Source organism: Dendrobium catenatum, unplaced genomic scaffold (assembly GCF_001605985.2).
Source record: "Dendrobium catenatum unplaced genomic scaffold, ASM160598v2 fragScaff_scaffold_853, whole genome shotgun sequence".
NCBI lineage: Eukaryota > Viridiplantae > Streptophyta > Magnoliopsida > Asparagales > Orchidaceae > Dendrobium > Dendrobium catenatum.
This window is the reverse complement of record NW_021319315.1, coordinates 3,226,185-3,239,612: the sequence shown is the minus strand read 5'-3', so window position 1 is coordinate 3,239,612 and position 13,428 is coordinate 3,226,185. Positions and strand designations below refer to the sequence as shown.

Genomic DNA, 13,428 nt, shown 5'->3' with positions numbered 1-13,428 from the left:
TTAATCGCAAATTTCGGCCGCTTGATTTCAATCCTGCGGTATTTGAGGTGAAGTTGTGACAGTAAAACCTTGTGTGGGTAGAGTATGGGATAAGCCTATGCACTGCAATCTATATAAGATTTTATTCCTCACAAAGAGGACGATGAACAGTTCTGATGATATGGGCAGGAGACAGCCATCATGTTATGTATATTATAGCATAGATTTGAATGTTATTTGACTTTCATAATGTCTTTCAGAGTTTCAGGTTCATTTATTGCTCTTCATGTACATGATTACTAAACATGTCAATAACAGGTCCACTTGCACACAATAAAGTATTCATACAGTGCAAAATAATAAAAATGATAATTCTTAATACATAGCAGGATAATTCTTAATACTGAAATAAAATAGAAAAATTACACACATACAGGCAGGATAGAGTTGAAATGGCAATGAAGAAATTATCGTCAACAATGGGTTCTGATTGCTCATTGATGTCCTCTCGAAGGCCATTGGATTACAAAAACATCTGGAGCTTCTGTGGTAAACTGGTTTTTGTTCATCAGGATTCTGAAAGAGGCTTCCGAGCCAAGAAGAAGTACATTGGGGTGAAGATCTCCATCCTTGACAAATAAGCACACAATTAATTGAAAGAAATAGATCTACTAAGAAAAAAAGCTTTTTTGGGCTCATATTCTAAATATTTGGAGTTGGTTTTGTAAATCATTATTCAGCATTTGATTCAATTAAGTCCCCGTTGGGACGGCTTTCTTCTTGCTTTGTAAAACAGCTTTCTTGTAAGAAAAAATTTGAATTTGAAAAATTTTAACTAGAAAACCGTTTTAAAAACATCATGAAACATGTCCCAAACAAAGTCTAAGGCCTAGTTTGATTGGACGTCTTTGTGCTTATTCCTTTCTAAAACGATAAATTTGTTTCTTCTTTACTGTTTGGTTCCTCAAACCACGTTCCCAATAACACCATTTTTTTCATTTTTCTACTGTTTTAAAAAAGCTTTTTATATATGCTTCTCCATTAGAAAAAATTTTTTTTTAACCGATATTTCTTAAAACTACCTTTTACAAAAGTACCAGATAACTAAACGAAACCTAAATGTTGTATGTGTTAAATTCATATGGCACAAATCTTTTTGTGAAATTTTTATCCTAACTTTTTCCAACCCTCATCATGTAGTGGTAGTGGCTCTATGACCTGGCTGATTGATTTTGTTTTTAAAAAAGATAACTCTGCTATTTTCGTCTGAAAAATGAATATGGAAAACATGTTGGTTGCTTTTCTTCTTCTTCATTTGTTTGCTTTCACTGTTGAAATGGCTTCTAAGCTAGAAGTGGTATTAGAGATAGTTTTGGTTTGCATGGTGGAAGGCAGCAAAGAATCTACAACCAACGACAAGCAAAGCCTAGAAGCTCAATGGGTTGCTCAATCTAATCTAGTGCAGGGTTACTTTTCATTCCTCCAACTTTTCAACCTCTTTTAGAAATTTTCATTGTTCCACCTTATTATGTATTTTGACAATATGGTAGATGGCAAATATTGTTAGTCGGCCTATGAGCTTGTGATTGCTTTATTTTAAAAAAGGATAGTTTGTTCTTTCCTTATAAGAAAGTGATATAAAAATCATGTTTTTCTCACTTGAATAGCTACGCCAAAAAGCAATGATAATAATCATTAAGGCTTCGTTTGGGAAGGTTTTCTTCTTGTTTTTTAAAACAACTTTGTAGTACAAAAATTTCTTGAATTTGATTTTTTTGTACTAGAAAGCCGTTTTAAAAAGCAGTGTCAAAGCTGTCCCAAACGAAGCCTAAATAGAACATTGCATGATGTTTAAATTATCTAAGTTTATTTTTCATTATCACATTTAAAAAAAATTATCTAATTATCTCTTATATAATGATTCATCAATCTTTTTATATTTAATCATATTCACCGTAACATTTTTATTTCTAGCAAGTCATTAGCAACCTTTGCTAAAAATCACAAGCCAATAGTTTTAAACAAACCTTCCACCATCTACCAGACCTTCTGCAGCCTTTTCCAAGAATGATGAAACTCTCATACTTCCTGCCGGAGCAAGGCGCACAAATTCTAGCACCTGAACCTGAAAAGCCAAAAAAATAATGAAACTTACCGTCAGAATAAAATTTTAATATCAAATATATCACTCATATATTTCATTCTTACCACCCATACCATCCTATGAACTTCAATATTTTATTCCATGCACTCATACTTGTTCTATGAGTAGTAGGCAGATAATATTAAAGTTTTAGGTCTTAAATATGTAAATAGCATAAAATAAAATGGTTTGCATGCAAATCCCCGTAATATAAAAGCGGAGAGAGTTGATGTTTTACATTCCAGAAAAAGTATATTCTCACCATTGTTCTTGTGATAAAACGTCCAAAAGCAGTCAAGCGGAAGCTACTTAACGAGAAATGTCTGGTATCCAAAGGTAAATACCATGGTACAGGCGAATCAGCCGCAAGATCCTTCTCCCAAACAACCTTCAATAATAAGTTACTGGTTAATATCCACAACTTTCCCTATTGCCTTTGTTTCTAAATTTTACCTCAAATCCAGCTTGTTTTAAAGCATCAAGGCATTGATATGTCGATCTTATGTCAGGAAGCCCATCACCAATCTCAATCTCAGCCTTTATCTTTTTATGAATCTCATTGTTGGGATCATAATGATCAGTCATGCACCATTCATAAGCAGCAAAGCACTGCCCGGGCTTCAATACCCTGTATATCTCGTTATAGCATCCAAGCTAGTCAAGAAAAAAAAACACAAAGTATCAATCTCCAGTCCGGTAATAAAGCATGTTCAAAAGGATAGATTGGAGCAGACGATTAAGTGATATACAGAATCAGGGGCATGGCAGGTTGCTTCTATAGCATATATAGCATCGAAAGTATTGTCAGGGAAAGGCATCTTCATAAAGTCAGCCTGCATAAGTTTAGAACAAAGCTTAGAAACTCATGAAAATGTTTTGTTTATTAATCAACAAATTACGTAATGTCTAATAAAGATATCAGAAACATGACAAAGATGGCAGGAGCCTTAGAAAGTCATAAATTAGACTACATAGTGATAGGAAATACTTGAGTTCGCAAGTAATCCAAGAGGAAATGCTTGAGTTCGCAAGCAACTCTAGCAATAATTGATAAAAACAGCGGAAATAATGTGAAAATCTTGATGAAGTCAATCCAAAATGATAGATTAAATAATGGAATCAAAGAAAACGCAAACACCAAGCAAGATACAATTGATCCTCAATTCGAGAGGAGGATCGTTCTCTCCCAATCTCTACACGATGAATCTAGAGCCCAAGATGCCAAAGAAAACTCCAAGAGAACAACTCAAACGCATGCATGCCCTAACCCTAGCATCTCTTCTTCTTTAAATACAAATCTTCCTAATAAAAAACCAATAAAAAACTTCCTAAAATAAATCAATTCAAAATAGTTTCCATTCTATTAGCCTCCACCTTTCCTCTCTCTAATTTCAAGGGAGGGGGGGGGGGGGGCTTAACCCGCCTCCTATAAACCTGAACCGGCCTAGGTGGGGCCGGTTTGGACGGTTCAGGAAGAACCCTATCACATAGCAAGATCATACAGTCTGGAGAAGGCATTCAAATGGACAGGCAAGTGCTTCAGCGATCAAAAGCAAACAAACAGAAGAAGAAGAAGAAAAGATTAAAATGTACCTTCACGAAATTGCAAGAATTGCCTAGTCCAGCCAAGCGGTTTAGCTCCTGAAAAGCAACAAGAGAAGATTCTTCTCTTAATTAGGGATCAAATTACTATCAATGAAAAAAAAAGTGAATAACCTCAAAAATTAAACAACTATAAATTATTGTAGTTAAACTGTCAATTTGAGCGATGTATGATGAGAGCTGCATAAACTACAATGAAGAGAATCCAGTATCAAAATATACTTACAGTTCCCCTGGTTATTTGGTATTCATTGTTGTTCAATCCAGTGATGGACACTAAGCTGCAATTAGTCCAAGAGCAAGATTCTTATCACTATAACCACACTTTCTTTTGATCAACTAGAAGATATTACACAAATAACATTTGTTGAAGCGATATTTGAAATGGAATATGAATGCATAAGGCTGCTGTCTGGATGGAAGGCAAGGCCTACAGTCTAATGAAAGCAAGTAATTTTTTAAGTGGCCATTAGGGATTACTTCACGTTTTTTTTTTTATTTTGTTGTGTTTATATTTTAATATGAAAGAAAATATATATAGCATCCTAAATAATTGTTAATTTTTTTATTACATATCCCATCAGACGGTGATAATAGGCGGCTGAGCAACTAGCCAGCGGCATCAAGCGGTGACCCGGGGTAGTTTTCATTTTTAAAAAAATCTGAAAGTTATTTTGAATATTTTCAAAAACAACTTGTTTTTATTTTCAAAAACAAAAAAACTAAAACAGCTTCAAATGACAAATCAAACATATTTATTTAGAAAGAAAAAAAATAGGTAGGCCCAAACAACCTGTAAGATGATAAAAGTTACAGCATGTTGTACATCTAAAATGAAGTAAAAGATATTCCAAAATAGATTTCAATTCCAAAAGGATTCAACTTTCACAAAAATTATCAAGTTTATGCGCATAACACTTTCAATTAATATTATGAACAATTTAGGAAATTGATCATCCACTTAATTCCCAAAGCTCAACCATGAAATATAAAATAAGTAAGACTTTAAATGTCAAATGGAAACTTTGAATCAGCAGAATTTTCAAACAGTAATGAATACATTTGCTTTCAACAAAGCAGACCATAACTTGGAAACCCTCAAATCTCAGAAGTTTTATTCATTTCAAATTTCATATGATATCTAAAGCAACGACAAGCACTATATGCAGTATTAAAATATGATTATAGAATCAAATGATAACAACATCATACCAAAAATAGGTAAATATCACCTAGATCAATGATACTTAGACCACATTTCACCAAGGTCCGCATTTTTGAAAACCTACATGGCTACAAATAGGTCAGTAGCGTCTTTCGAGATTTCACTATGATCCCCTTAATTTCCATTCTTCAATATTATCCTTTGTGCCTAACAGTGTCACGAATTTGCTATTAGATTCTATTATTTGCTCGACACAATATTTTTGAAGCATTGGATGCTTCTGAAGACAATATTGCCCCTCCCCTTTTTGATAGACAGAGGCAGCTGCCATTGAAGGGATCGCACTAGGTGGAATGGACATGGTTGAGGAGGCTTGCATGAGGGCTTCAACATATAGGACCTTGTCAAGTAGGTGAAGCTAACTATAGCGAAGAAAATCGAGAAGGACAAAGAAGAAAGTAGGGTTGCAATCGATGCTCTACTCTCCAATAATAATGAGGTTCTAGTCTGTGTCAAGGAGCACATCAAGAACAAATTCACAATCAACCTACTGGTGGTGATTTCAAGGATTTTTATGCCAACAAAGCTTCTGTAATTAAATAATACCCATGATTCATCTATACAACAAAGAAGGCAAGTCTAGGTAGGATTCATCATTCACTTGGAAATCTACAAATAAGGACAGTAACATAGGGCACCTAAGAAGGGGCATTTTAGATATTTTGACTATAACTGATGTCATGATTATGATGAGGACCTAGGTGCAACCAAAGTATAAGTTGAAAGACCTTTGCAGAGGGTTTTCAAAAATGTAACTGTGGTCTAAACCTTAAAAACCTAGGTGATATTTACCCTTTATAATTTTTTAAATAAAAAGTAAAAGAATTAGATAAGTAAAGCAAATAAAGAAAAAATGTATTTCCTGAATCGAGAAATTTCCCTCAGAGGACCACCAATTCCACATCCAACATCTAATACCTATATCATCCAAAGAGAGGAAAGTTGCATCAGTAAGCCATAGTATTAAGTAATTCAAATAACATAATAGCACGCATGGATAATTGTTGTATGTAATACCTTCATTCCACTTTTGAGGCCTAGCTGAAGGGCAAGAAAGTGCTCATGACGTTTGATGCTTTCCTTTAATGATTCACCTTTCCATCTTCACATAGAAATTATTTAGTATACTCATTAAGCTCCACACAGGAAAATGCAACTAGTACTCTTTTAGCCTTACAAAGATAAATAGAGTAAATTACATTTGTTCCTTGAGGTATAAGATTCATTTCAAACAAGTTCACATGTTCTTAAAATGTTTCACCAAGGTTGTAGCATCATACTCTCATCTCACCTAGGTCTCTCAACCTAATTTTCCAAATTTCACAAAGCTCCTTGATGACCAGTATCATTACATTTAACTGTTGAACAAAATCAAGTGAATCCAGATAGTCCAAAAACACTCAGACTAGCTAACCCCCTTGGGTGCATGGCTTACAGAGAGAGAAGGAGAGATTGTGTGTGTGAGGGAGGGAGGAGTGGTTTCGGTGGTCAATAGAGAGAAAGGGGTTTTGATGATAGAATGCCACCATAACACTGGGAAAAGGTTAACCAATCTTAACCCACTTTATAACAGATCCCAACCAGGAAGGAGAGAGAGAGACGGGGGCAACTGGTTAACCTAACAAGAGTACCACACTACCACCTTATCTTTTCAAAAGGCGATGATAAAAAACTATCCCATAATGTGAAAGACTGAATGAAATGTTTTTAACATATGGACCTAATATTAAATGATCCCTTTGTCTGATATATATATATATATATATAATTCTTACCATAAACAAAAGGACCTGTCTAACCTGGAGGCAAAATGGAAAGATTCCCCCCAGCCAAATTCGTAAAAGCTAGTTGCAAGATCATAGTATTTATTTACCTGAAATCATAAAAATCATGAATATATTGCAATAAACATCAACAAAATTTAATAAATATTAGCATTGACTAGAAAGTAAACTGCAATTTAATGAAAGGCATTCATGAAGTATAACGACCAAAATATTCAAGATTACACTTACGATCGATATAACAATGCCCGCAAAAAGAACAATCCTTCCTATAAATTTCCTAGTTATCTCTCACAAGTCAATACGTACAAGAACTATCAACTGAGGTGTGCTGAACTCTTTTATTCTAAAGAACTAGTGAAAATGCATATTTCATCTGTTACGAGTACATAAATATGAAAACTAACAATCAAAAGAGTTTTTCTAAATGTGCTCGAACAAAAAATCATACAAATTACAATAATAAGAGTTGGGTGAACTTTATCATTTAAAGGACAACAAAGATATCAACTTGCTTAGGATAATTGGTCAAACTGTTGCAACTCACTTGAACAAGAGACCAAAATTCTAATACAAAATTATATTAGACTACCACTACTATATGTAAAGGCTATAACACCAATACCCAAAGTGGTGCACCGTTCATTCAAATTTTAAGGCCACTTTGACAGAAGCAAACATGAAGGTGAGGAAGTGAATAACATAATTTCAAACCAACAATACCAAGAGCAAAAAAGTTTTTAATCTAAGGAGTTGAAGCCTGACATGTCACCATATTACTAGTAACAGCTTAATCAAAGAAATAGAACTCAAAAACTTTTGAGCGGAAGAATCTTTGGTGTAAATGAAAGAACCAGAATGACTCATCATTGTGAAAAAGAACAAGGCAACTCCTCAGAGTGCATGTAACTCCAAAAGAAAAAAATAGACAAAATGAATGAGAAATTTTAAAAATAATAAGACAAACTTGCTTAGAATGATGAATGATTTGGAGCCATGGCCAGGATCTCTTACAACAAAGAAGGGGGATAAATGACATTCAACGAAGTTGACAACTACATAAATGGAAACAAGGAGAAGAAAGAACTAGAATAATAGAAAGGGATGTGTTACGCTGGCCCAGGAGGGGCCGGCTGGACCGGTCCAGGAGGGACCAATCCGGGTCTATTCCAGGCGACGGAATAGACCCGGCGGAAGCCCTGGCTTGGGCGGAAACTTTGTGGAGCCCACTATGGGCTCAATGCAAGATTAGGAGGGAAATATTTTGAACTAAGGGCTGTTTAGGTATTTTGTAATACTCCCTTTGTCTTTAATTAGGTGTTTTGGAGGGATTTAGATTATCTTGAATTTGAATTATTTTGAGATCTAGGGTTTGGTGTTCTTGGGATCTAGGGAGATCGTTGGAGAGTTTTTCCTTCCTCTCGAATTGAAGGAAAGTTGTATCTTGCAAGTGCTTTTAATCCTATATTGAAATAAAAGTGTTTGCTTCGTTTTCCTACGAGTTTCTATTGAGTTTCTCCCAATTTTTTCCGTTTTTCCTGCTGTTTTCTGCTGTGGACAGCAGTTTTGCTGTTGAAGTTTCACCGATTTGGGTTAGGAGTACTTGCAAACTCAAGTATTTCCTATCAGGATGCTATTTCATTTCATTCATTGGCGCCCTAATACTTCTTAATGGAGAGTGTTTATAGAAATGCAATAACTCCCAAGGGCAGCTTCATTACATACTAATTACCAAATAAACAGTAATTCCATATGGACTATCATGACCAACTATGACCTATTAATCTGATTTTAAACTACACATTACAATTATTAGTCCTAGCATTTTCTACTCCTTGAAAATAGGCCTTGCCCTCAAGATTAGAGAAACGAGATAAAAAAGAAAAAAAATAGTGATATCTAGATGGGAAATTTTGGTGGAGAATCTTGCAAGATCAAAACTACGAGACTGGAGGCAATGGTTGGGTCTGGTAGTTGGAAGAATTGGCAACAGAAATCACTGAAAGTTTGGAATTAGGTAAAGGCATTTACAGAAGAATTGGAGGATGCAAATTTGGATAGTGAAGGAGATCAGGACTTGAAAGGATCGTTGGATCTAGCTCATGAACGGAAATTGTGGCAGGAAGATTAAGAAATGTCGTTTAAGTTGTCATGGTAACGTTGTTGTGGGAGATATAATGATAAGGTGATAGATTTGGGAATGCCAAAAGAGGCTGTGGTTCGTGAATCTAGATCTAAAATTGGGATATGAAATTGGGAAAGGATGATCAACAATAAGATCTGATTTTTTTTCTTAAATGGGAGGGATGGCTATTGGCTACAATGAAATTATGGGAGAGAATAATTGAACATAAGTTACAACGTGATACTAATGTTTCTAGAAACCATTTTGGATTCATGCTGGGTAGATCTCCTATGGAAGCTATACATTTGTTGAGAGGTTTGATGGTGAAGTATAGAGAGAGTAAAGAGGATATTAATATGATATCGATTTATTTAAAGAAAGCATATGATAAGGTTCTAAGAAAAGTGCTCCGGAGAGTTCTAGAAAAGAAAAGAGTTAATAATGCTTATATTCAAGTCATTCAGGATATATATACATATGCTATTTCTCGTGTTCAAACAAAAGGTAATTTGATCAAGTATTTTCCTTTTGCAGTTTAGGGCTATTTGGCTAGAAATGCAGATGTGTCGGAGGAACTAAGGACAACAGTGAGAGTTCAAGCACCAAAGCTAGAGAAATAATGGGTTAGTCTCACTGCTCAATGAGAGAACCTTTAATACAAACCTATTGTTGGGACCACCAAAATACAACAAATATGTGGGTAAAAAAGACATATTTGTGGATATCAACAACTCCAAAGATTGGAATGGAGAAAAGAAGAAACCATATTAATAGAGAATGAGGCTATTTTATTTCATAAATTGATGCCTTAATACTCATGAATGGGGAGTATTTATAAAAATAGAACTCCTAATGATGCATTAACTAACTAATATCCTCTAATTACCGGTGGAACACCATAATCCACAATGACTTATTAATCTAATCCTAAACTATCGATTAGCATTATTAGCACTATCAATGAATGAAAAAATCTTGATAAATATAAGTCAACTCGCCTAGAAAATGTAACTATTTTATAATTATATATGAACATGATCAGTAGTAAAAAGTAATAGCATGCATGCAAAACTATGAAGTAATATCTATGGGTGCAATGTTTAGCACAATATTTATGAATGTGCGAAGTGACAAATATTAAAACAAAAAAATCTAAGTTGTCCCCCATATCTATACAAACAAAAACACAGTCGTGACTTTTCATGATCATCATTTGCCTCAACCCAACTATTTGAGGCCAAACTTACTAATCCATCTTTTCCATTCATATATATCAATAGAATATGACAATATTAGTACAAGTAGACTAGTTGCAATTAATGCAACAGAAATCGATGGCAAGATATGGCCTATAATTAGCTTAAATATAGCCTATAACTAGTGTTCATAATTCCAATCCAGTAACCTAGAATACCAGAAACTCGAGTAAAATAAGAGGATAAGATTGAATGACTTGCCATATCACTGTAATTAGTTTTCCTTGTTTCCTCGTCACCTCCAAATTGGACATGGTATTTCTCATACCTAGAGCAACAAATCAAGCAATGCATCGCATCATGAAGAAGACGTAAAAAAAATCATGAACATTGAAATTGTAAAGGGCATTTAGGCATCATCTTAAGACTATCATTTATTTTTTTTTCTTCAAAATCAATATCCCATGCTACTCAGCTTTTTTGTAACTTTGAAAAAAAAAACATTAACAAATATTATACCAAAAAAAAAAACCAACAACAATGCATGCCCTATTATTCTATAATAGGATCAAAGATCATTTATTTCTTCCTAAGTTCCAAACGAATCAAGCAAGACTCCTGATTATGTTTGTCATATATTTTACAGTTAAATACTTGACAAATGCCTGTAACAGTAAAAATAAACAAATCATTTTACAGGCAGAGAAATGCATACGTCTCCACAGCTGATTCGACCTCTTCCTTCTTTATCTTTCCTCCAACCCCTGTAGCGAGATCCAAGGCTCCAGATTTGGCCATCTTGAAATCCCCTTGAAAGATAAAAAAATAGCATTAGATTCAGAACAGATGTCAAAAACTGCATGTAACAAAAAAAAGTTCGAATGGTGGGAAGAAGAAGAAAAAATCAAAGGGTAGATAGTAAAATCGTAGAATTATAGCGATCAATAAAGTAAAATGCTTTTTTTATGTTAATAAGCAAAATTTTATCTCATTCCTTCAAATTCGTCTTCAATATCTTCACCAACAAAGCTACCAAACACCCATAAATGCATGTATTCTGATTAAAAAAGTCATAAATATAGAAAAACTGATTTTTTTAATAGAAAAAAGCATGAATAACGAAGCTTTAAAAAAAAAAAGAATACTAAATGTGCATGAAAGTAAACAAATTTGTAACCAAACTAAAGCAATTTTAAGGGCAAATACACAAATCAAAAAATAAAAAAAATAAATTCTGTAGAGTTTAGATGGGGAAGAAACAACCAAAACTAAAAAGAAATTACAAGTTGAAACATGAAGGTCTCAAACAGAATAAAACACTAAAATGAATTTAAAAAAAAAAAACAGCATCATTATGTAATGAGTTCTTTCTCGATTAAGAAATTGGCGAGCATTATAAATCCAGATCAAACGCATGGATCCAATAAGCGGAATATTGTGACTTCATTCTCAATCTAAAATACTTCACAAGAACCAAGCCATGGAAGATATTGTACCTTTCCACGGCGATCAACGGAGCAGAAGATATCCCGATAGCTCTTCCACTCGTCGCCTACACTTGCTCTCTGCGGCGCAGAAGAACTCGGGTCCGAGGGGACGGAGAGGAGAATAAATTGAAAACGATTTACAGCCTAGTAATATTCGTATAAGTACAATCGCAGAGACTTTACAATGAGGTTCAAGTTCCATCCGTTCCCGACGGATTGATGTGCATATGAACGGTAGATATCAATAGTACCCACGGAATGGAATGATCATGCGGGTATTCAAATTTGCTGACAGGGGCGCATAAAACCCAAAGTTTTTTAAAAAAAAAAAAAAAAATTAGAGTGCATCATCAGCCACGATAGATAGTCCTCCTAGGTCATAGATGTATTATCCTTTTTAATAATAAGCTATATCCAAAAATATTTCAATCAAATTTTATTATCATAAATGAAGTATTTTGATCAATATTGTAAAGCAATGATTTTTGAAATTATGAAGTAGAATAAACTATAGGTTTCCATGATATGGAGAAATTATTATGTTCGGTCACCGGATGGTGTTCAGAGTGAATCAAAATGCGCTATGTCATTTTTTTTGTATATCGATGTTGTATATCATGTGACGTGGCACATCCTGATTAGCATTTGAACTATTCGGTGACCGCGTAGAATAATTTCTCAATGATATGACATTTATTTTTGTTGGAGTACATTATTAGTGATGAAAAAAAAGGTTCTTTTAGGTGTTGGTTAATGTAGAATTCATAAACTAAGAATTTTGTATTGTTATGTTCATGAAGCTTATGATCTCATAACTATGAAAATAAATTGTTTAAAAAGTTAATGACATCATAACGCTAAGGGTCTGGAACAACGTTAGCTTTGTGTAAAAATAGTTATAAAATTGTTGTTGGAAAAATAATTTTTTGAAAGTTGCTCCAAAAAGTAACTTCATAACACAAATATTTTTTTCAAGCGGTAGAAAAGCAATAAGCATCTCTTTTATTATAATAATGATTGCATTTTTTAATTTAAATGCAACTTATAAATTTGCTTTGTGTGTTCATTCTAAGAATGTAATCCACTTATGTAATAGATTGTATGCCTACATTGTAATTACACTTCATATTATTTACTCAATATATGTTTTATATGGAGTACTTATGGATTATATGAATTTTGTTGTTTTTATATATTAAATGTATTCTATTTTCATTATGATGTTATGGATTCTATGGATTATGTTGCCATCAATATTGTCAGCTTGAGCTATTATAAATGTTTTTTTTTTTTTTTTCATGTTATTCATTATGCAAATGCACTTCAAGTTATTATTAAGTTTAAAGTTGGAGTGAATATGATTTGAACTTTTTTATATAACTTTTTTCTTTTACATTGTTCTATAACTTTTTTAAGGGATAAAATTCCATTAATGAAAGAAGGATGCAAGCAAGACTAATAATGGACAAAGCAAAAAGTACAGTGATACAACAAAAAAGAAGAGACAACAAAAAGTGAAGAAGGCAAAAGCCAGCTGGGCTCAATCATTGGCAGCTTTATGCAACCACCTAGAAGCTAAGCAATGACCATCCAAAGGAGGAAGCAAGTAATAGCCCAAACATATGAGGATGCAAACGGACAAGCAAAATCTCACATCCCACACAAATGCCACCAATCAGAAGGAGAGGAAGCACCACCAATGGTTGCCATCAAGCCACAACCATCCAGACGATGACTCGATGAGTAGAAAGTCTCCACATCTTTGCCCAGACGCAAAGGCAATCCCCCAACAAAAACCAACCAAAACTATCCACTAAAACATCCTTACCTCCAAACAGATAGCAAAAATCACAAAACACCAACGGATCAAGCCAGCCCCAAACAAAA

General features: G+C 34.0%; 1 protein-coding gene across 1 annotated transcript; it reads right to left on the bottom strand.

Annotated features, from left to right (window-relative positions):
• Positions 1-279: 279 nt before the first annotated feature.
• Positions 280-11,705, bottom strand: LOC110110369 (cycloartenol-C-24-methyltransferase 1-like). The gene is made up of 13 exons (XM_020841803.2): positions 11,551-11,705; positions 10,770-10,863; positions 10,316-10,382; positions 6,749-6,822; positions 5,967-6,051; positions 5,812-5,867; positions 3,951-4,005; positions 3,716-3,763; positions 2,872-2,955; positions 2,576-2,776; positions 2,385-2,510; positions 2,007-2,104; positions 280-608 (listed from the first exon to the last, which is right to left on the bottom strand). Exons 2-13 carry the CDS (start codon positions 10,850-10,852, stop codon positions 548-550), a joined length of 1,038 nt encoding a protein of 345 aa, XP_020697462.1. The 5' UTR covers positions 10,853-10,863; positions 11,551-11,705; the 3' UTR covers positions 280-547.
• Between the last annotated feature and the right edge of the window lie 1,723 nt (positions 11,706-13,428).

Excerpts from the sequence above, each read along its gene's own strand:
- LOC110110369 (XM_020841803.2), bottom strand. The coding sequence starts at position 10,852 with ATGGCCAAATCTGGAGCCTTGGATCTCGCTACAGGGGTTGGAGGAAAG. Across the intron at positions 6,823-10,315 it reads AAACTAATTACAGTGATATG|GTAAATAAATACTATGATCT; the intron begins GCAAGTCATTCA and ends TTATGATTTCAG. Across the intron at positions 609-2,006 it reads GGTCTGGTAGATGGTGGAAG|GATGGAGATCTTCACCCCAA; the intron begins GTTTGTTTAAAA and ends TTATTTGTCAAG.